The sequence below is a fragment of the Bidens hawaiensis genome, unplaced genomic scaffold (genome assembly GCF_021521415.1).
Source record: "Bidens hawaiensis isolate Kalapana, Puna unplaced genomic scaffold, B.hawaiensis_p1.1 tig00074949_1, whole genome shotgun sequence".
NCBI lineage: Eukaryota > Viridiplantae > Streptophyta > Magnoliopsida > Asterales > Asteraceae > Bidens > Bidens hawaiensis.
In genome coordinates this window covers 1-22782 of record NW_027503006.1, presented here as the reverse complement: position 1 = coordinate 22782, position 22782 = coordinate 1, and the positions used below count along the sequence as shown (strand labels likewise).

Genomic DNA, 22782 nt, shown 5'->3' with positions numbered 1-22782 from the left:
TATATCCGGTTTTCACTTATAAAAACACACACTAACACTCACATTGAAGATCTAGTGAAGAGTTTGAAGGCTTGGAGGTCATCACCATCAACCATCATTACCATCATTAAGATAGATTGTTCCAAGTTTAATCATGTATTTGTTATCATCATTCATCTTAATGTTTATCATCATGCTCATTATGAGCTAAACTCCTTTTACCATCTAAAATCTATGAAGAAGCTTTGCTTTACTTGATAATTATACAAAACATGTGGTGTAGTCTAGTAAAGTACATGGTTATATTACAATTATCTTTTGATGAGAAATGTTTCACCATCTTAAATCACTAAATCAAAGTTGGTGGTTGTCAATTCCATTGGCAATCGTTCATGATCGATTCATGTTCTTGAAAGATAGAAATACTTTGATACATTAACGAAACATGGATCCTTATATTGTACTTAGAAATGATGAGAAAAAAGTTATGATGTATTTCTCTAAGTCTTGGTAATCCGAAAATGGTTTTGCTCAGGATATCATTTTAGTTAAAGAAATCATATGCTAATTTAATGTGTAATTATAACCTACATCAATCAACCAAGGGGAGGTTGTGTGAGTTAACTACAACCACCCGAAGTTGTTATAATTGATATTTGAGAAATCGGAGTCAATCTTAATCTTTCTACTTTACGAAACTACTTGCCAACTTAAATTGACATCATTGAGGTGGCGTGACATTAGGAAAGGGTGAACTTTAAAATGTGCACGTTACCTCCTTAGTGCCAAAGATGCTCTCTTAAGGTTTAAGGAGCTATCTATCATATATTGATATGGCAAGTTTATCACATGTTTAAATATTAATTATCAATGCTAAAATGGAGTGGATTCTTGATCTTAGATGGTAACCTTCGCATAATTGAACAACTCGTTAAGAATCTCTTGTCTTGGTCACCTATATATTATACATAAGTATTTATATTTTATAAAAAGTTCAAAAATTAACCCCAAAATGATTAAAACCTCTGATTAAAGTAAAACAACGATTTATCATTAGAAACATTTGTGTCCACGGATCGATACTTGGTTCTTACCAATACTATTCTACATATACGATATGTACACTTGCCTATTTGTGTGTGTTTAGTCTTTGTAGAAATCACTTTTATAAATTTAAAACACGATCTTGTGTAAAAGCAAATCATTCCATCCTTTATATTTTAACCGCCACGCGTAGCACACATCAATATGGATATGTAGTCGCAAGTATGAAAACAATTTGCAAGCAGCTCTATTAGATTTTTAATAATCCAAGTGTTGAATTAATTTAAATGTATGTGAAAACTATTTTTGTTAAAATAGTAAGTAGAATTACAGCGTTACATTTTGAGGTACAAAAAGATCCAAATGTGTGTGGGAATCCTGTTATTGACTTTGAATGGTCATACTTATTGATACTACTTACTAGCATACTTGAGTTGAAAATTGAAAAAGAATTTGTAAATGATACAAATTGTGCTTGTAAAATGATTTAATGTAATTGGTTTAGGTATATATCAACCTGGAAAATTTTATTTTCTTCTATCTGTAGGTTAAAAATGAAGGCTTTAAATCGTGGGAACATTTATTAATATGGTTTAAAAATATTTTTTTCAATTCGTGCCACACGGGATTATAGGCTAGTATACCATATAATTGCAAACTGAATTGCTACTGTACACATTTGTATAAATCAGTTTTAGTCCTTAATTTTGTTGCAGTAATACTCTAAGACCCCTTGATGTGTTTTGGATTTTGTTTATCACGTTATAGTGCTATTTGGTTATTGTCATGTTATACCCTTTAGTTTTTTTTTCTTCTATTTGTAACCTTAGCCTTTCAAAAAGATTTCATGGTTTTGATTTATGTCCTAACATTTGTTGTTTTTCTTTTACAATATAGTTTTCTATTATTATTTTAATAGTTTGAACTTTCTTCTTCCCCAGGTAATGAGAATTCTAGAACTTTATCAATGCGGTCTACAATGGCTGAGTCAAGATCACCGGAACGGTTTGTAGCTAGTGCCAGGACTATGTCCTTTGACTGGTCACCAGTTCGAAACAGGAGTGCGTTTAGGGCACTTCTTTGAGCATCACTCATATAAGTTTTGTTCTGCCTTATGAACATTTAATTTATATAATCTTTTTTAACGTTTAACGTGTAATAATTTTTAAATTGTGAGTATGGCTTTTTTGAGTATGTCGTTACGACGTGTTTATTTTTATCCGCGTCACGTCGTTAAAACGGAGTTGTTTTCGTAATAAAGATATAAGTTTCGTTGAGTGCCGGTATCATGTCGATGCCATAACGAGTCAAATTTGTTTTATGTTGTGTTGAAGTGATAGTCATTATGATTTTTTTGCATAATCGCTTTTTGATATTCATGTACGTTGTCGAGTTCCTACGCAACACGCGTTGAGTGGAGAACATTACTAGTTTACATCAAAATCAAATTTTACATGTGTTCAAACTTTTCTAAAGAGTAAAGATTAATAGTTAATCATGACGACTGCCATTAACTTTTTAACTTTCTCTTCAAAACAATTAGTTGACGCCCTTAACGCTTTCCTTCCTTTCCTTTGTTGTGGTACAAACAACATTCATATTGAATCATCAAATGACCAAATTTAGTTTGATTATGTATGCTCGTGTAGTCATATGCATTTAATAATATTTCTACAAACTTAAGTAATATAGCTCACTTCAATTCACCCGAAACATGTTTCTTCCTTTTTTTATAACAAGATCAGGCCCACATAGGATACAAAAAATAATAATAGAACATTTTTTTAATTCTCTTTCACGTCGTTGTTAGACATAATTTAACTTTTCATGTTTTATTTTAAAACCTTCCCAACATATTGACTTACTTTGTCTCCATCATTGTCTAAGTAAGATAATTAAATTGGCGATATATAAGTAGCTTTCAGTTTATCCTAAATCACGTACAACCAACATAATTTTTGTTTACATGGCCCGATAATATAATGTGTTTTGGGTTGTAATACATGACTAAAGGGTCACGTTCAACATGGTTAACACCCTAACAACTTGATCACTATTTGTCAATTCATTTGACATGTTTAAAAAACATGTTAAGTGTATTGTGATCGGTTTATTTTTGACACAAATAAATATACTGAAATGACAATTTTGTGTCATAATATAAAAACGAATTATATATTTAGATTTATTATATCTTGAATAAAAGTGTTTCTAAATAAAGAAAAGGATATTATGATAAATATAAAAACAGGATAAAAAACATTAAAAGTATCCCACATCACTTGCGAGTCTGCATCCTTATCTCCATGAATCATTAATATTTAAGAATACCTAACAACCTGCGGGTGTCTGCTGCAACAAATCTATATCTAATTTAGAACCCTATCAAAACCATTCATCAGGTCTCTCTTCTTTTAATTTTTGAACCAATTTCAGTTCTTTTTTTATGATCTAAAGTTGTAATTTGAATTTGATCTAGGTTATTTATTCAATTCAATTTGAATGAGATGAAGAAGTTATTGCTGTCTTTAATCTGCTTCACTGTCATCTCTAAATCAGTGGTAAATTGTTTTGCATGCCTTCCCAATTATGTTTTTTTTTTGTTACAGTTTAAAATAATAATAATAATAATAATAATAATTTTGATGTGGTAGATTTGTGAACCACCTACATGTCCTGCTACTAATCTTGGTGGTGGTGGTGATTGTGGTTTCGAAGATTCCGGTGAGTGGGAAGGGGAATTCTTTCCTGGGATTCCCAAAATTAAGTATGAGGTAATAATCAAACTCATTATTATTATTATTATTAGTTTGGAATTTTTCATGAATTATTTGTTGTTGATATAATTGTTTTGTTTTGTGTAGGGGCCGAGTAGCAAGAACCCGCTTGCGTATAAATGGTACAATGCTAATGAAGAGATTCTTGGGAAGAATATGAAGGTTAGTTTTTTCAAAAGTTTTGTTTAGGCAATTTTAAAGATTATTTTAAAAATTGTACCTTTTGATTTAGGGAATTTTAAGGATTGTACCTTTTGATTTAGGGAATTTTAAATATTATATTAGCTTCGTCTTTATGGCTGTTCAAAAAGCTGCTCGCTCACAAAACCTTTCTTTGTAAACGAGCTGGCCAGAGCCAAGGTAATCTTGGCTTGTTTAGCTGGCTTGTTGGATCGTTTAAATTTAAACTTAACCTATATGCATGGTTGTAAAAATCGCGCCTAGGCTCCGAGTACTCAACGAGTAATCCCCGAGTAATCCCCGCCTAGGCCGAGTTCTCGGTGAGCCATCCCTGAGTACTCTCCGACTAAGGCCGAGTACTCACCGACTAAGGCCGAGTACTCCCAACTCTCCAGTCGGCCGCCTAGGGTCTGCCTAGCGACTTTTGCAACCTTGCCTATATGAATTATAACTTTTTTAGTTAGTTTATTAATTATGCATTATATGCACATTATAAATATTATCTTTCATCCTGTCTGGGCTTCGCTTGTGTGCAACCCTATTTGTCTTCAAACGTATTTAAATTAATTATAAAGGGTCATTGTACATTTACACGACCTTCAATATATAGGATTGGTTGCGATTTAGTGTTGCATTTTGGCACACGTTTCGTGGGACCGGGGGTGACCCATTTGGTGCAGCGACTAAGATGTGGCCATGGGAGGATGGCACCAATTCTTTAGGCATGGCTAAACGAAGAAGTAAGATTAACTGTTTTAGAACCCTTAAAACGCTACTTTATATGTTTATATTTGTATTTATTTAGCAGCATTTTGTACTTAACTAAACTTTATTTTTGTTGCAGTGAGAGCTAACTTTGAGTTCCTTGAAAAGCTTGGGGTGGACCGATGGTGCTTTCATGACAGAGACATTGCTCCAGATGGTAGAACGTTAGAGGTACCTTTACCCTGATTATTATCATAATACTTTATTTAGTTTGTTGTAGAAACTGTTATCATACATTCATACCGATTGACAATTTTATTATCTTTGTAGGAAACTAATGCAAATCTTGATGAAATTGTAGCTCTTGCGAAAGAACTTCAGGTAATTTTAGGCTTGTAAACGAACCGAACGTGAAACGTTCGTGAATCGTTTGGCGTTTTGTATGTTCATTTATTTAATAAACAAACCAACATGAACAGACTTTTTTAGTCCACGCACGGACATGAAACATTCTCGTTCATTCATTTATGTTTGCGAACGATCGCTTACGTTGTTCACATTCGTTCAGTTATGCTCGTTTATGTTTGTTGTTTATGTTCATTTGTTTACATATTCATTAATATATTTTAGGCCCACTACAACTTATTATAGTTTTATGAAATTAAAATATCACCAATTACAGTTTAGTCTAGTGTTATTAATTTTTTAGGTCCAACATATTGATGTTTGTTCATCTGTGTTAAGTTATGTTTATTTTTTTGTGATCGTTTACGTTCGTGAATCGTTCGTTTGTACTATTAACGAATGAACATAAAATAACAAATTCATTTTATAAATAAACCAACACGAACAACAAGCTCTGTTTGTTTAAGTCTTTGCGTTCAATTGTTTGTTCGGTTAAAGTTAAACAAGCGCACGCAATTGCGTTTGTTTGGTTCGTTTACAGGCCTTGGTAATTCTTGTGGTTTCATACATATCAGTCTGTATTTTATCAAGATGTAATTAATTAATTTTTTTTATATAAACTAATTCACATTTTCTCAGGGAACCAAGATTCGTCCTTTATGGGGCACGGCTCAGTTATTCATGCATCCACGCTATATGCATGGTGGTGCCACCAGGTAATTTATAAAATTTTATAATTTTCAAGATCTAATTTTTCAAATATATTTAAATAATCATAAACTGACTTTACTTTGTATATCATCACAGCCCTGAAATTGGAGTCTATGCATACGCTGCAGCGCAAGTTAAGAAAGCGATAGAGGTCGGCAATTAGTCAATTAAATAAAATAATAATAATATTTCTGTTGGTATAATATTATTGTGCTAATTATTATATAAAAACAGGTTACACATTATCTTGGGGGTGAAAACTATGTATTTTGGGGTGGTCGTGAGGGTTATCAGACTCTTCTCAATACTGATATGGAAAGAGAACTTGATCACATGGTAAGATTATAACTAAATAATAATAATAATAATAATAACCGTTTTTTTAAATTAAATTGTTTAGTGATGCTACCAAACACAATAATTTTGCTTGTTTGCAGGCACGATTTTTTGAAGCTGCTGTAGCTTATAAGAAGAAGATTGGATTCACTGGTAATTTTAGTAATCATTTTTAAAAGCATTAAAGTAACTATATTTTGTCAGTCACAAGTTAATTATATGCATGTTAATTTTACTTTTTACTTGATTTCAGGAACGCTTCTTATTGAGCCTAAGCCTCAAGAACCAACAAAACACCAGTAAGATATTATCTACTTTTTTCAGAAAAATAATCAACCTGTTGTTTTTTGTTATTTTCATGAGTTCGCATGATTATGTCGTCAGGTATGATTGGGATGCTGCCACAGCAGCTAATTTCTTACGAAAATATGGACTTACAGGTAATATTATATTCATTTTATAAAATTAATTGCAAAAGTATCAAATATTGTGACTTCAATATTGTGTTATAAAATCAATTGTAATAGTTGTTGATAAATCAAATTCTGATTTTTCAAAATTTATTATTAATCACTGCAGGAGAATTTAAATTGAATATCGAATGCAACCATGCTACATTATCCGGGCACAGGTGTGTGACAAATTGGATTTATATACATTTTAATATTTTTGTTCATTAAAAAAAGTGGATAGATGAATAGGAATAAATTATTTCACAACCTTGAATGCTCACAGTCAAATTACACCTTTACTATTTAAATATATTGGGTTTAATTTTTTTTATTTATTCTTTTATTTTGCAGTTGTCATCACGAACTTGAAACTGCAAGAATCAATGGGTTACTAGGAAATATTGATGCAAACACCGGTGACCCTCAAGTTGGTATAATATTGATATTAAGCTACCTTAGTTTGATTTTATTATTATTATTATTATTATTATTATTATGTGTTGAGTAGTTATTTGAACTTTGACAAATGTTTTTCGATTTATAATAGGTTGGGATACAGATCAGTTTTTGATGGATGTTAATGAAGCCACTTTAGTTATGCTTAGTGTTATCAGAAATGTAAGTAAAATTGCATCTTTGACTTTCACATATAATTCTTTGACCAATTGTCAAATATCTAGAAAACACTAAAAGTCAAAATAAACTAATTAAGGCATCTAATTTTTTTTTCCTTTTAATTTCAGGGTGGACTTTCGCCTGGCGGGTTCAATTTTGATGCCAAATTGTGAGTTTTCACCTAGTAATAAGTCACATTGCTTTATATTTTCTATTATTAAAGCTATAGAAAATTTAAAAAAAATTGATGTTATAATGTGATTCACAGACGAAGAGAGAGCACAGACGTTGAGGACTTATTTATTGCTCATGTAGCTGGAATGGATACACTTGCACGTGGTCTTCGTAACGCTGAAAAGTTGATTAAGGTATTAGATTCTCGTGTTTTAGATTTTAATTTTTATAATTATCTTACATGGGATAATATTATTCTTTTATTAAAGGATGGTTCTTTGGATGAGCTCGTTCGCAAGAGATATCAGAGCTTTGATTCAGAGCTCGGTGCCCAAATTGAGGTAATCACCCAATTCCCGTATTAAGGGCGGTGGTGTAATTTGGCTCTTTTTTTTTGGTTTTTTAATTTTTGTTTATATGGTTTGCTTCAGGCTGGAAAAGCTGATTTTGAGTTGCTAGAAAAGAAAGCTATGGAATGGGGAGAACCTCTAGTTCCTTCTGGCAAACAGGTAATTAACTAAGTTAATATATTTTTTTTTTGTAAAATGTTTTATTCATTATTATTTTAAGGATGGGGATTATTGATTTTTCTAACGTGCAGGAACTTGCGGAGATGATCTTCCAGTCTGCAATGTAGGTTAGAAGTTTTCCGGTAGGAATTCGTAGGTTAAGATGTTGAAATAAGAAGTTTCGTGCAACACATCTGTATATTTAATCTCTTGATAGATTTTTGCATGATATGAATAATTAAGTTGAGCACTGTGTTGGTTAGCCCGTAAGTCCAATCATAATTCATGCAAGTGCAAGGTAAGGTGGAATTATGTATATGGTTTATTATATAAATAGATCTTAAAACCTATATACTTTATTTGATAAATAAAGATTTAAGATGATGCAACTGAATATTGTTGTTGGGTAAGGGCATTTAGTCCAATGGTATTCGGGTTTGTAATAGGATCTTCCTCTGTTAAAAATTGAAGGATCAAATCCTGTAGCACGCGAGTTGGATAGATTTAGGAGTAGATACAAGGCGTTAAAAAAGTAGTTATAGTTGCTAAAAAAATCTTAAGTTTGAGATCTTTTACCATCATATGATGAATATCCATATTGTTGCTAATTGTGCTTAGCCAGAAGGCAAAACACTTGTTGATCTTTTGAAAGAACATAAGCTTGTTTGTTTTTTTATCTATGCTCTTTTATTAACATCTAAAGGTAAAGTGGTAAACAAAACAAACATAAAGACACATTTATCAACACATAACATAGGAGTAAATTGTAACTATTAGGGCGTCTCCAATAATGAGTTTTTGTGTTGTTTGAATTCTCAGTGGCTCTTGGGAGAGAGAGAGAGAGAGAGAGAGAGAGAGAGAGAGAGAGAGAGAAAAGAGTTGATTTCCATATGTTTTTTAGATTGTGTGTGTGAGTGTGAAAGAGAGAAAATGTGAGTGGGTGATTAGGATGTTTGTCTTTTAAACTACTTCAAACCAAACCATTGGAGATGCTAACATGTGAAATATATGAATTTATAATTCCAAAATCTTTATTTTAAGCAAGTTTTATAAGATGATCCAAATAAATAGTTCAAACAAGTTTCACGAGATTCCAACACCAAAAAAAAACCTCTTGAAGTGTTAGCATATCAACACGTACAAGGAACCAATCTCTTTGTTCAAATACGTGTCGGCAAGCCAAAACTTGAATGATACCGATTAATCGTAGCCTGATGATCCACACAGACTACTAAAATACAAATCCATGTAAAGTGTCCGTATATCAACAAGTACAAGGAATCAATCTCTTTGTTCAATACTCATAGGAACATAAACTGTAAAAAGTTAGTAAGAATCATTTAAAAAAATGATATTGAAACCTAGATTAAAAAAAAGGTTACAAGCATTTTACCATTTCAACCTCCAAAATGGAGGGTGTTGTTCTTTCATTCCAATAGCAAACGGTAACACACCATAATTTGGTGTTTCAGATGGAAGGTCGAAGAACCGTGGGGGAAAATCATCCATGAAAAACAACTCACATTTATTAGTAATTAAATCTCATGAGACTATAACCCATCATAGCGAGTAACTTAAAAATAATATAATAAAAATAATTATAAAATCTTACAATGGAAAATAGCTAGCTGTTGCTTTGATATCCTAGTAGGTCTCTAAAAATCTTGAGTTAGTTGTTTCTTTAAAGGAAACCGCAATAAGAGAACGAGACATCCTCATTATGAAACGAGTCAGCTACATTTTGTGAACAGTAATTCGAACCCATATTTCGATGATAGCTACGTGCTTTTGTGGGAGGTTCCTTAAGGGATTTCAGGAACATTCTCAAACTCTAGGAATGATTCTTCAAGATTTTTGAAGAAACACGGATCTACTCCCTTTGACGGGTCCTAGATTCAATGAGTCCACAGGATAGGATATGGATAACAACCAACTACGATATAAGCTCAATCTCCCAAAGTCCAGTGACAAGAACCTTCAAAACAGACACCGTGAGCTCGTTACGGGAAGGACAAGAGGGGGGGGGGTCTTCCCGTAACCACCCTCCGGCGTGAGAATAAGCACAGTTCCGATGGAGAGAGTACTTAAGTATTTAGAGTAGATAGTTAAGATTGAATGAATACCTCATGAAGATATAGCCGAAGAGTGTTGGAATATAATTGGGCCAGCTGTCCCTTTCTAGAAGATGCTCTCGTAACCACCTGGACACGTGCCCTCATATGATAGGTTGAGCTATACTTTGCATGTGCACGGGCATAACAGCTTGGACACGCGTCTTAATATGATAGGGCGCTGTGTAAGCCTGGCGATGTGCACGGTTATAACGACCTAGTCAGCTGTCCTTTATTTATTGGCTGAGAGATCACGTATTGCCCAAGAAAGCATCTTGGTAAATCTTCTAGAAGACAATTGGTTAACTACAACTGTCATGTTGGCATTGCCTCCTGGTCATTTCGGCGGGTGAATGTGTTACCATGCGAATGACATCTGAGGGTGCCTGGATGCTTCCGCGTGTGGTATAAGGATGTTCTCCCCTTATAAAGTTATGCGGGTGACCATATATCCCGCGGGTGCCATGTGAAGGGTTTCCCTCTGACACGCGGGTGATACTTAAGGGTGTTTGGGTCTCTTTGGTACCCTACCTCTATAAGTCCCCCCAGTCTATTGTTTCTTCCGCGTGAAAATTTTATGCGGGTGGAATATTGGAGTTAATGTAGAATTTGGGGGTCTTTGAATTTTGGAGTTTGGTAGAAATATCTTATGTTGGTAGTGTGGATAACCGTGAAAAAGGACAAGTTGACTACTTGCAGGCGCGTGGGCGAGTGATGGGACGTTTATGCCGGCTGTCACTGTATCCGACTGTATGCCTTTTTCTCTTTTTCGAATTTCACGCGTGACATGGCGTCTGCTGAATGGGCGATGCCTTTCTCTCTCCACTGTTCATATCCCATCGCATTAATTGCGATATGTATAAATAGTGGAGGTTATCTTCTTATCGAAGTTTTACCACTCTTAATATTTCAATTCTTTCTTGCTTTCTTTCAATCTTCCATCTGTTCTTTTTGATCTTCGTCACGATTGCTCGTTGTTTTCCCTTTATAGTCGAACCGATGACTAGTGATACGAGATCAATGGTGCCAAATATCGACTCTGTAGAGATTACTTGGGATATCTCTGAGTACAAAATGTTACTTCGTACTTATAGTATCCCATCGGAATGCGGACCGGAATTCCCCAGCTTCAGATCTGTCGCGAGCGTTCTTCCTACCGGAAAGATGGCAGTATACGATGACTACTTCGTCTATGGGAACTTTTTGTTTCCAATAACCAAGTTCTTCATGAAGGTTTTGAGTGCTTACGGGATCTATTTATCCCAGTTGCATCCTCTTACCGTTATGCAGATTCGACACTTCGAATTTTTGTGTACGGCAAAAGGGATGTTGCCTCGCATTGACCAATTCCCCATCTTTTATCATATGACCAACCGCGGGGGGTGGTTTCAGTGCAATCCAATTGTTGAGAGGATTATCGACACTGTGTCTGAGGGAGTTCCCAAAGATTGGCGCAACAAATTTTTCTGGATTTCAAAGGACATCGTTCCAGATGTCATGGTCCGTCGTCCGGCCACCGAGGCACTTTCGGACGTTGTTATAGCCGCCCACGAGGGCCGGGTATGGTTCTGCGCCTTAGTTTCGAAACCATCTCCAATGAGGGCTTTGAAGGAGGAGGCCCTGGTATGGGCGTGTATGAGCCGCCTGTGGCCATATCCAGATTTGGAGCCTGTCTTTATGGGCATGAATGAACGTAAGTTACATTCCCTTTCATCCTTTCAATTTTATATAAAGCCTTTTAACTGACTTCTTATGGATTTTCCAGGTGAAGGGCCTATGCTGAATGTCCTTTTGGAAAGTAGGGGTTGCACGGGAAAACGAATCTATGACATAAAAGAAACGCCTGTCCTAGAGAGGACCAGGAACCAGTTTCTCTTCGCTGCTAGGGTACGTGCCGAACCAATGGCTTCGGAAGCCATTTTCCTGACAGGTGCGTATATCCTTAACCCTCACCCGCTCAACGTTCTTACTTCTGATGGGGTGATCATCATTCTTTCTTCGAGTGATGAATCCTCCTCCCAAGAAGAGGAGGTTTCTGATAATGCTTCTGAAATTTCATCCGTCTCACATTTGCTTGCAGATTTGGAGCGAAAGAGGGACTTTTGGTCCTCTCTGGCAAGTGACGTGGGTGCAAGCCACGTAGATGTTGCTGAAGGTTCATCCGTTAAAAAACGTCAGACACATCATCCGAAGAAGCAAAAAGTCAGCCTTGCTGAGCGAATGAAAGGAATGGCTGGTAAGTCAAAATGACGCCTTTCCTTTAAACTTTAATGCTTTAATTGATTTTCATGTATGATTTTATTGCATAGATTCGTCTGCGGTTGTTGGTGGAAGTGTTGTATCGGACAAATTACCGTCCCCAACACCTGAAGACGAGAAACTACCATCTCCGCCTCCGGAGAAGGAGGACAAGCCACCAGCTCCTCCATCCGAGGAGAACCAAGAGGACCCCCTTCCTCCGCCGGAAACTGAAGATACTCTGGACTATCTATTTGGAACTGGAGACGCTTCTAGTTCCAAAGGAAAAAGGGTGGGTGTGGATGAGGAAGCACTCAAAGAACCAGAGTTCTCTCCTCGATCTCCTCCACATTTTTCCTTCTCATCTTCACCCTTTTCCATGGGTGAAGGAGAGGGTCCTCAATTTCGACGCCCTTTGAAGAACGTCGAAGAGGTGACGACACGTGATGCCCCCCCCACCAATCTTCCTCTATCCCTGTACGTCCCCAAGCAACCAGTTCAGATTATTATGGGGAGCCAAAACCAGGGGAGGATTATCACATGTTTACCCCTCACTGGGATATCATGAATGGATCCCGCTTCACTGATCTGAATGTTTGTGCGGCATTCGTCAACCAATGTGTGCCGCATGCGGAACGGATCCACCAACGCGGACGTTCTTGTCATGACCTTCATATGGATTATTCCTCGTCCTTGGCCAACACTGTGGCTTGTGGACATGAAATTCTGCGCGAGTGGCGGTTGATGGGTGGGAAGTTGGGAGAAATGACCCGATTTGCCGAGGAGGCTAAAAAGGAAGCCGACGAGTAACGTGTGGCGGCCAATACAGCAAAATGGAAGTTAACTGATGCCGAAATTGCTCTCAGAAATGAGAAAGATAGGCATACGGTTGCCACACGGCAATGGGAAGAAGCTTGCAAGAAACAGAACTCTATTCTTCAAGCTACCCTGGATGAGACTCAGAGGAAGAAAGAAGACCTGGCCAAGGCACTTGATGCCACTTCAGCCTTAGAGGCTCAAGTGACCCGCCAAGGTGCTATAATTCAAGAACTTGAAGCGGAAGCAAAGCAGTAGAAGGAGCAAGCAGAGCTTAAGGATAAGAGGGCTGACGATATGCAAGCCGCTTATGACTCTCTTCTACAAGCACGTAATGAAGCGGAAGCCCGTGCAGCTGAATCTTTAAATGATAAGCAAAAAATAGCTGACGAGTTCCGTGAACTCCAAGAACGGGCAGAGCGGGAGCGACGCTGGTTGTTGGGCCAAGGTATTAACGCGGTACATTATCCCACTCTTCCGCTGTTATGTTTGTTTTATTTGTCAGCTGTTTAATAAGTTTCTCCTTTCATGACTGGTTATTAAACATATCAAAGAAGGGACGGAGCTGACAGATAGCCTGGCTTTCTTGCTCACCGCTTCGTCCAATTCTGGCCGTGTGGTGGGTTTTAACGAAGGCATGGCCTATGCACAAGCCGGACGTTCTTTTGAAGAATACCCGCTGCATGGACGTGACGTTTCTCAAGAGTATGAAGCTCGTCTCAATGAGTATGACAACTTAGCATTTCCCTTGGAGAGCATGCTTCCGGATTTTGCAGCGTCAAGTGACGGCGTAGAGCGACTAAAGGAATTTCTAAAAGAGGGGACGAAGGATACTCCGCCTACACCTCAAGTAGATTCATCCGCTCTAGACCCTTAAGACAGATTAGGTCTTTTTGTAATTTCTTTCATGGTTTGTAATTATTTGTTAATCATGAATGAACAGAAATCTTTTTATCTTCTTGTTAGTCTTATATTGTTTCTTATTTGAGATATTATCTTGTGGGATATTTTTGAATCATTCATTTTTAAATTTTTGCAAGTGGTATGAAAACGATGACATGGCGGAAAGAGAAAAGTTGTGAGACAACTTACAAGACCTCTATGACGTCTCTTGCAGTTTATTTTGCACTTTTTCGTCTTTCCCGCCTGAAGTGTCAACCCTCGATTGGGCCGCTGTTTCTCTCTCCACATGCATCCCATTGGTCACATTATCTGCGATGTGTATAAATACATCAAACCTCACTTCTATTCATTCTTATCTTCTTCCAATTCTTCTTATTCTTCTCTCCAACTTTAGATCCAAGATTTTGAAATTCCTTCTCAGATCTTCAAATCTAAGTTCCATAAAGAGATGGCAGGCAAAAAGAAGAGTGCCCCCATTATCCATGAAGTCGTTGTTAACTTCAAAAGGAAAGACTTTGAAGATATTGTTAACGTGTACGGCCTGGCACCAGAGTGGGAACCAGAATACCCGGTGGCCGGATCGATTGCTACTAATCCGCCGGCCAATAAAATGGCCGTATATGCGGACCACTTCACCACCGGGAATTTCAGGATTCTAATAACGAGGTTTGTCCAGTTGATCTTGACAACGTACGGAGTCCATCTATCACAGATCCATCCTTTTGGGATGTTGAGAATTCGACATTTCGAATTCTGCTGTCAAGCCCGCGACCTGGAGCCGTCCGTCGGCATGTTCGCGGTCTTTTACAAGATGACCTACCGCGGTGGGTGGTACAGCTGGGCCACGACCGGAAAGACAGTTATCGGCATTGAATGGCACCGCAGTCTCCATGAATGGAAGCCGAAATTTTTCTGGATCTGAGAAGACGTCATCCCCTTTGCAATGACCTGTCACAAATCGGTTGATGGAATGCCGGTGGTTCCTGCCACCACACAGGTGAACCTTCCCTGGTTCACGACTTTAACCAGTACACCGACTCCCATGCGCGCGATACATGTGGGAGCGATGGTGAGTGCTAGGATGAGCCGTCTATGGCCGTTTCCGGATTTGGAGCCATACTTTGAGAAGCCCAACAAGAGTAAGTTTGTCATTGCTTTTTTAGGATTCCGCCTAACTTCTGACTCCTATTCTTGTGTATACAGGTGAGGGCTCCGTGTTTAGTATTCTTCTAGACTGTGAGGAGGGTCTTATGGTGCGTCGTCCGATTGATCCAAAGGACGCGCCCATCCTCGAGCGTAACCGCAATAATTTCTTATTCCCCATCGCACTTCGCCCGGAACCCCGTAGTTTCCGAGGCGATGTATGCTAAATGTGAGGAATTCGTTTTAAAAGGCGAGGGAATTCTAAAACCCCGACCAATTACTGATGCCACTTCTAGCGGGGTGATAGTACTTCTTTCTTCTATCGAGGAGTCATCACCCTGTGAAGGAGGGTTATCAGTTGATACTACTAATACCATGCATTCGACTGTAGGTCTGACCCGCAAGCAGGATCAGAATCCAACTATCGGCATGGTGGCGGATGGTGAAGGTGCTGATATCACCATCGAAGGTGAACATCAAGCCACTGATGATGTCGTCATCGAAGGTGAGCATAAAGCTGTTGATGCGGGTGTTGCCAAGGTGTCTGGTAAACAGAAGGTGCCATCTACCAAGCCTGCCATGACCAAGAAACATAAGAGGACGAAGCTGGTAGCTCGTCTTCAACAGCTTACACCTACTGAAGTTTCTTCAGGTGAGTTCAACATTTTTAAATTTGTTAGTTGCTTTTTATTGTCTAGAATGAATTTCTGATGAGGAAACATCATTCTTCAGGGTTTCTAGAAGATTCTTCCAAGGACCCTTCCGGTCTAAGGGGAGCAACTCCGCCTCCTCCTCCACCACCGTCTCCGCCCAAGACAGTTCAAGATCAGATTGTTATCACATATACTTCTCCCTTCAAGGGAAAGAAAGATGGTAATTCTGAGGACCCCATCGTTTCGGCGCCCCTCCATACACTTTTACGTTTTAAGGATCAGGGAGGATCTAGTGCCTTTGCGAGTGGGCCGCAGGCGTCCACGTCCCGTCCTGAGGAGGAGGCTTCTGTGTACCATCCGCGATGGTCCTTACGCCAGGATTCTACATTTAACGACGCAGACGTGTGTCTAGAATACCTGCAAGAGAGTCTTCCTCCCGCGGAGAGGGAACGCCAACGTGGATGTATCCGCCAAGAGTTATTGAACTCTTATTCCTTCTGCCTGGCGAATGCCATCTCCACCAGTCAAGAAATTTGCCGAGACTGGTTGGGCATGAACGAGACGCGGGATGAATTGGAAGCGAGAGCAGTTAAGGCGGAAAAAGAAGCCGCTGAGGCTATGAAAGAAGCCAAGGACAACCGCCTGGCTGCTGATACTTCTGAGCGACAAATAGAGGATGCCAAAATGGCATTAGAGGCAGAGAAGGCCCGTCGCTCAATCGCTGAGGATGCTACCGCTGCTTTTCAGCAGCAATTGGAAGAGTATAAAGCCTCTATGGAGGCTTTGAAGGCTGAGTCATCCTCGAAGATAAACGCCTCGCTACTCTTGCTATGAAAAATAGGGAGCAAGCCTTGGAGTGTGCATGGCACAAAATGGAAATTGTCCAAGCCAAGGCGGACAAAAAATGGTTGCTGGCGGAAGGAGTCCCCCAAATAATTGTTACTCTGTGAATTTCGTTAAAGTACTTAATCATATGCAACACACTTGTTCACATTTTATCTTTAACAGGTTATTTCCCACATCCGGGAAGGCGATGAACTTGGGAATTGCCTTGCCGCTCTCTTGATCGCGTCTTCCTAAGCCGGCCGCCAAACGGGTTTCCGGGAAGGGTTTAAATAGCTGAAGAAGGTAAACTTCTCGAGGAATTTGTCTTTCATGGCCATGATACCGTCGAAGTTCTTATTGTGAAGACGAAGACATTTGATAACTTAAAATTCTCTATTGAAGATCAAATAGCGGAGCTCGCGGGCGAAGAAGATGGGATAGACCAAATAAAAGCTCTTCTTGCTGGCGACGAGGAAGATCGGGAAGATGCGGAAGACGAAGACGCAGCACTATAATTTCCATATTGTTGTAAACTGTATAGATCCGTCTTCTTTGTAATCTTTTTGTAATCTCATTTGTACATATATAAGAAGTTTGTTCCATCCGATACACTTTGTCTTATTGTTCATAATATAAGTGTTTATAAGATCTTCTTTGTTGTCAATAAAGGATTACATACTTGTGAAAACACATATTACATGAAACTTGAATGTAGGAGCAATAAGATTTTTCATAGAAAATGCGTAAGCCATTCGCGATTACAAATAAATGACATTAAATGTCTTTTTACTAGTCTATTAGGCACACAGGCCAAAAGAAAAAGTAAACATAATTGTTGCTAGATGTAACACTTCTTCAACTGTGCCACATTCCAAGTTCTAGGGATCACAGTCCCGTCCAACTTTTCTAACTTGTAATTGCCCTTGGATAAAACTTGTTTAATCTTGTAAGGGCCTTCCCAAGTTGGGGCCAACTTGCCCGAAGGCTCTTGGCCGGAAGCTTCATAATTGCGGAAGACGAAGTCTCCCGCATCAAATGTGCACTTTTGGACCCGCGAGTTATAATATTTCTGCAGTTGGCGTTTATAGTTAGGCTCGGGAATCGATGCCAATTCTCTCCTTTCCTCAAGGAGATCCAGATTCATCCGCAACTCCTTATCATTATCGTTGATCATTAAAATTCTTGCGGATGGAATCCCGATTTCTGCTGGGATCATATCCTCAGTGCCGTAGGTTAGACTGAACGACGTTTCAGGAATTATTGGAATTCTTTTGAGTGCGAAAGGCCCAAGTACATGGGGCAAATTCGTCAACCCAACCCGTTCGTTTAGGCCTAACCTTGCTTTGATTCCTTCCTTGATTGTTCGATTGGTCGTTCAACCTAACCATTAGCTTGCGGATGGGCCACATATGTGAAATTCTGAGTGAATTGAAGTTCTTTCAACCATTCTTGTAGTCCGCTGTCCGTAAACTGGGTTCCGTTGTCACTCACTAATTCTTGCGGAAGCCCAAATCGACAAATAATGATTCCCAGAGGAATTTCTTGACACTTGATGCCGTAATAGATGCAACTGGTTTAGCTTCCACCCACTTAGTGAAGTAATCAATTGCCACAATAAAAACTTGACCCGCCCCGGGGCTTCTGGAAAGGGTCCCATAATGTCGATGGCCCATTCTGAAATGGCCAAGCGGACGTTACTAGTACAAGTTCATTCTTTGGTCGCAATGTATTGGGAGCGTGGCGTTGGGCAAGAGTCACATTTCCTTGTCTCTTGCACTGCGTCCAAGTGCATCCCCGACCAGTAATACCCCAACTTTCATAAGCATTGCGGACCACCATCCTTGGGCCCGCAATGTAGGCCACAAATTCCTTCGTGAACTTCCCTTATCAGGTAGTTCACGTCTTCAGCGTCCACACAACGTAAAAGTGGGCCCATGAAGGATCGTCGGTATAAAATACCATTGTCATACTGTAATTCAAGGCCTTGTGCTTTATCTTCCGGGCCGCAGCTTTCTCTTCCGGAGGACTCCAGATGATAAATAGGCCATAATTGGCGTCATCCATGATTTAACGCCTGTCTGGAATTACCAAAACCTGATTCTGCTGGACAGATGCGCGATCTAAAACTTCAATGCGAATGTCTTTAGCGAAGTGCTCAAAATTCGTTGACGCCAACTTGATAAGGGCATCCGCTGATTTGTTCTTGCTTCTCTTTATATGAATAACTTTACATGAAGAGAATTGAAGGATCAAATCTTTAGCCTGCGACACATATGAAGCCATTACGTCATTCTTCTCCTCATAAGTCCCATTGATCTACCCGCGATCAACATGGAATCCACCGTGCTTATAGGTGTTTAACCCTGAGCTTCTTAGTGATTCTTAAGCTGCCAAGAAGGCTTCATATTCCGCTCATTGTTTGTACTCTTGAAGTCTAACTTGATAGCGTAAGTAAATTCGTGACCCTCTGGGATTGGACTAGCCTTAGGCCTGCGCCAAATTCTTCGCTGCTTGAAGCGCCGTCCATAAACAATGACCCAGACTTGCCCTTGTTCAGGAAGTGTTTGGGTTGTTGTTCCACTAAATATTCCTTTTTCTTTGTGTGCGAAACTTCAGTGAGAAAGTCCGCTAACCACTTGCCCCCTTAATTTCTGGCCTGGGGTTTATATTCAATCGCGTGCTCACCTAGTTCGATGGCCCACTTCGCCAGTCAATGATTGTACATAAAAATATACATCTTTTCGGCATCAAATAATCTCTAAAACTGCAATTCTATCAAATAACATAGCATAAAAGGCTACTTAACATAATAAAACATAATTTCAGGTGAAACCAAGCCCCAAACGAAGGAAACAAGCAAAAAGACGAAGAAAAACAGAAGAAAACACAAGAAAACAAAGAAACATGCCCCCATGCCTCAAGAAACACGCCCCCATGCTTTTGAACACAAGAAAAGACAAAATCTGGAAGCAAAAGCACGAGGCCGTGCCTACCAACACGGGCCATGGACGAGAACACAGAAAAGACAAAGAAGAATTAGCACATGTCACTAAAAACACGGGGTCGTGCCTATCAACCACGGGGCTGTGGCCACCTTGCAGAAAAGACAAAACAAATCTGGCACATATCATAAAAATGCACGGGGCCGTGCCCCCCAACCACGGGGCAATGCCTCACATTCTAGATTGCCTATATAATAGCGGTCATGTTGCACTCATTTGGTGTGCCTTGAAAAGAGTTCTATCCGGTTTCACTATAAAAACACACACTAACACTCACATTGAATATCTAGTGAAGAGTTTGAAGGATTGGAGGTCACCACCATCAACCATCATCATCAACCATCATTACTGTAACATCCCCAAAATTTTGGTCCAAATTTGACAACTTAGTAAAGTTGAATGATCAATCAATCCTAGTTAGCAAAACTCCGAATAGCCGTGTGAGATAGGGGTTCTGCCTAAGTCATTATTTTATTATTATATTATATGGCTTAGACCACAGTCAGGGGTATAGCCCAAACCTTAATTATAAATTTGTTTGCATAAGCTTTAAACATACGAGGATTTTAGTAATGTTTCTTTACAATTAAGAAACACCTGTTTTCATTCATAAGGATATAGTCGAGATATAGTTTCTTAACGATTAAGAAACATAGCATTTTATATACAAGGAATATAGTAAAAATATTGTTTTTTATGATTAAGAAACATAAGATTTTTCATTCAATATTAGTAGTCAATGAATGTTTCTCTTGAAGAAGAATAGATGACAGATGTTTCTTCATGAAGAAGAAACTCAGCATATGATTGGTAAATAAATACAAAGACTATATGTCTCAATATTTTATTCAAACAAATGATCAGTCAAGGTTTAAAGCTATCAAAACCAGACGAAGGGTCTGTAGCCGGATCAGATGACGATCGAATATTTATATAAACCTATTTTATAATAGGTCAATCAATCAATTAATCAATCATTCACAGTCAAGATTTCAACGAGATCACCATATCATTCTGAACAGTCAATCACAGGTGAATACGTTCAAACTTTTTATAACGGAATACGTTAACCTTTTCAATCAGTCAAAAACATATTTATACTCAATGAGACGAACGGGTGTTTGTCTTAACGAGTCAATCAATTGTCTACATGAGATCGAGTAATCTCTAAAACGTTATAATACAAAGTAGAGAATAAAATCAACTCAGACCGAATACGCATGTTTATGGATCCAAAATAACTGTTAAAGCTCAATCATTCAATCAAAGGCAATGAAGCCGCGCGCTTAAACGTCATGACCAGTTCTTAGTTTAGGGCCGTTTGGCTCGGGGAATACCGTTGTGTGTGTGTAGGGCAGTGGTACATATACCGGAAGTAGAAATGATTCCGCTGAGATTGTCAAGAAAATACTACATTTGTATTGTAATGTCATTCAAAACGTTTTATAGAGTCATACGTGTTCACCAGCATATAGCTGACGCATTTTCCCACATTTCCAGGAAAACATATTAACACATGTATCAAGGAATATAGTCATTCATGAAAATAGACGCTCGCAAGGTAGAGATGGCTTAGTTTTAAATTATTAAAATATTATATCATAATTTATAAATCAAACACTCGGGTATTTATTATCCGAGCAAAGTTTTCAAATAAATTAATATTTTATTATAACTAAAGTCTTCCGCTAAAATAAACCGCAACTCTGATGTATTTACAAAACAGGTACCAACTATTGGTCATACGCCAAGGCCCTAAGCCGGGGTGTGACATGTTGGTATCAGAGCCATCGATCTAGCAAATTAGGTATTTAATCATACCTAGGCTTTGATCAGAGATAGATATCAATCTTATAAATAAGAGCCATCGGTTATAACGAATTAGGTATTAATGTATTGATACCTAAGCTTTAAAGCATTATCAGTCAAGAACAATCGATAAGTTCCTAATTTGCCATATGAAGGTCAACCGAAGTATCTTCCTGGCAATTCATAAGTACCCATAGGAATATCAATCACAATTACAATAAAATTAGATATTTGACTGAAAAATATCTAAATAGAATATTCAAATATTACGGATAAGATATGAACGCATTCCTACTTTTAATCAACCCACACTCATATGTCCAATCACAATAGTTATACCATCGACCTCGATTCAGTAGAGGAAAGGGATACATTGGAACGTCTATACTTCCAAATCATGCGTCCAGTGACGAAGACTCATATCAAACGACAAAGGAAGGAAATTTAGATTCATTCAATACTAAGACTCCATTAGTTCTGATAAGTGCAAATCAAAATACGCAAGAAACAGGATCAAGTAAATCAAAACAATATCATCAAAAGGGAAAAAGAGTAATGGAGACAATTATCAAGAACAAACAATATATTACAGCATTCCTTACTTCACTCACACTCAAGGAAAATGCTTGAATACGATTCATAATTTCTTAGAAGAAATGTATGACATTGAAAATAAGTCAAATCAATACAACATCAATGTCACCAAATTAAGCATAAGCAATGCTTAAGAAAGAAATGGAAAACGAGCGAAAGATAAAAGAAGAGAAGATAAGCAAAAGCATCAAGAAGAAAAACAAGATCAAGAAATCAATCATTCATTGGAAGAAGTAAACAATAAAGATCTTAATGGTTATAATCAGTATAGCAATAGAATAAGAGCATAAAACTCTTACAGTAACTCTTCTAGCAAGTCTAGAAGAAAAAGAATGTCAGCGTAAGGAAAAATCCAGGTGGACAGAATCCCAAGGATAAGTGACCTCAAGCCAATGCTAAAGGAATATTTTAGCAAAAGAGATGTAAATAAACCTAGAAAGATAATTAGAGAAATTCTCATGGGTTGTCTATACACAAGGTATGTACTAATCATTTCAAAGAACAAAGGAAAAGTAGTAATATCTCTATAAAACCTCATATTCGGAAATGCAATGGTAGTTATAAGATATATTATCTTATACATGAGACAAAACATATGGATTATGTTTAAAACAAGACGAATAATCTCAAGGAAAAGTTAGTTAAGGTCTGAGAAAAAGAAGAGACAAAGTTAGAAAGAAATTCCTCTAAGAATACGAAAATTGATAATCAAGAAGTTCCTTATACTTGTAGCATTAAGTTCACATATCACGTAGTTTATCATCAGTATATAAGTTTCTTTCATACTAATGTAATTCCATT

At 38.0% G+C, this 22782-nt stretch overlaps 1 protein-coding gene across 2 annotated transcripts; it reads left to right on the top strand.

The window, feature by feature from the left end:
* The first annotated feature begins 3297 nt into the window (after positions 1 to 3297).
* LOC143606473 (xylose isomerase-like) lies at positions 3298 to 8179 on the top strand. Of its 2 annotated transcripts, none has more exons than XM_077082237.1 (21): positions 3298 to 3425; positions 3531 to 3584; positions 3678 to 3797; positions 3888 to 3962; positions 4591 to 4720; positions 4825 to 4916; positions 5016 to 5066; positions 5730 to 5806; positions 5898 to 5952; positions 6036 to 6137; positions 6239 to 6290; positions 6391 to 6436; positions 6522 to 6577; positions 6717 to 6768; positions 6941 to 7020; positions 7137 to 7207; positions 7333 to 7373; positions 7473 to 7572; positions 7648 to 7719; positions 7810 to 7887; positions 7980 to 8179. In XM_077082237.1, the coding sequence occupies exons 2-21, from the start codon at positions 3531 to 3533 to the stop codon at positions 8013 to 8015; spliced, it is 1440 nt and encodes a 479-aa protein (XP_076938352.1). In that variant the 5' UTR covers positions 3298 to 3425; the 3' UTR covers positions 8016 to 8179. The 2 variants fall into 2 exon arrangements, with proteins under 2 accessions (XP_076938352.1, XP_076938353.1); XM_077082238.1 differs by having other exon boundaries at positions 3405 to 3425; positions 3503 to 3584.
* Positions 8180 to 22782: the final 14603 nt, after the last annotated feature.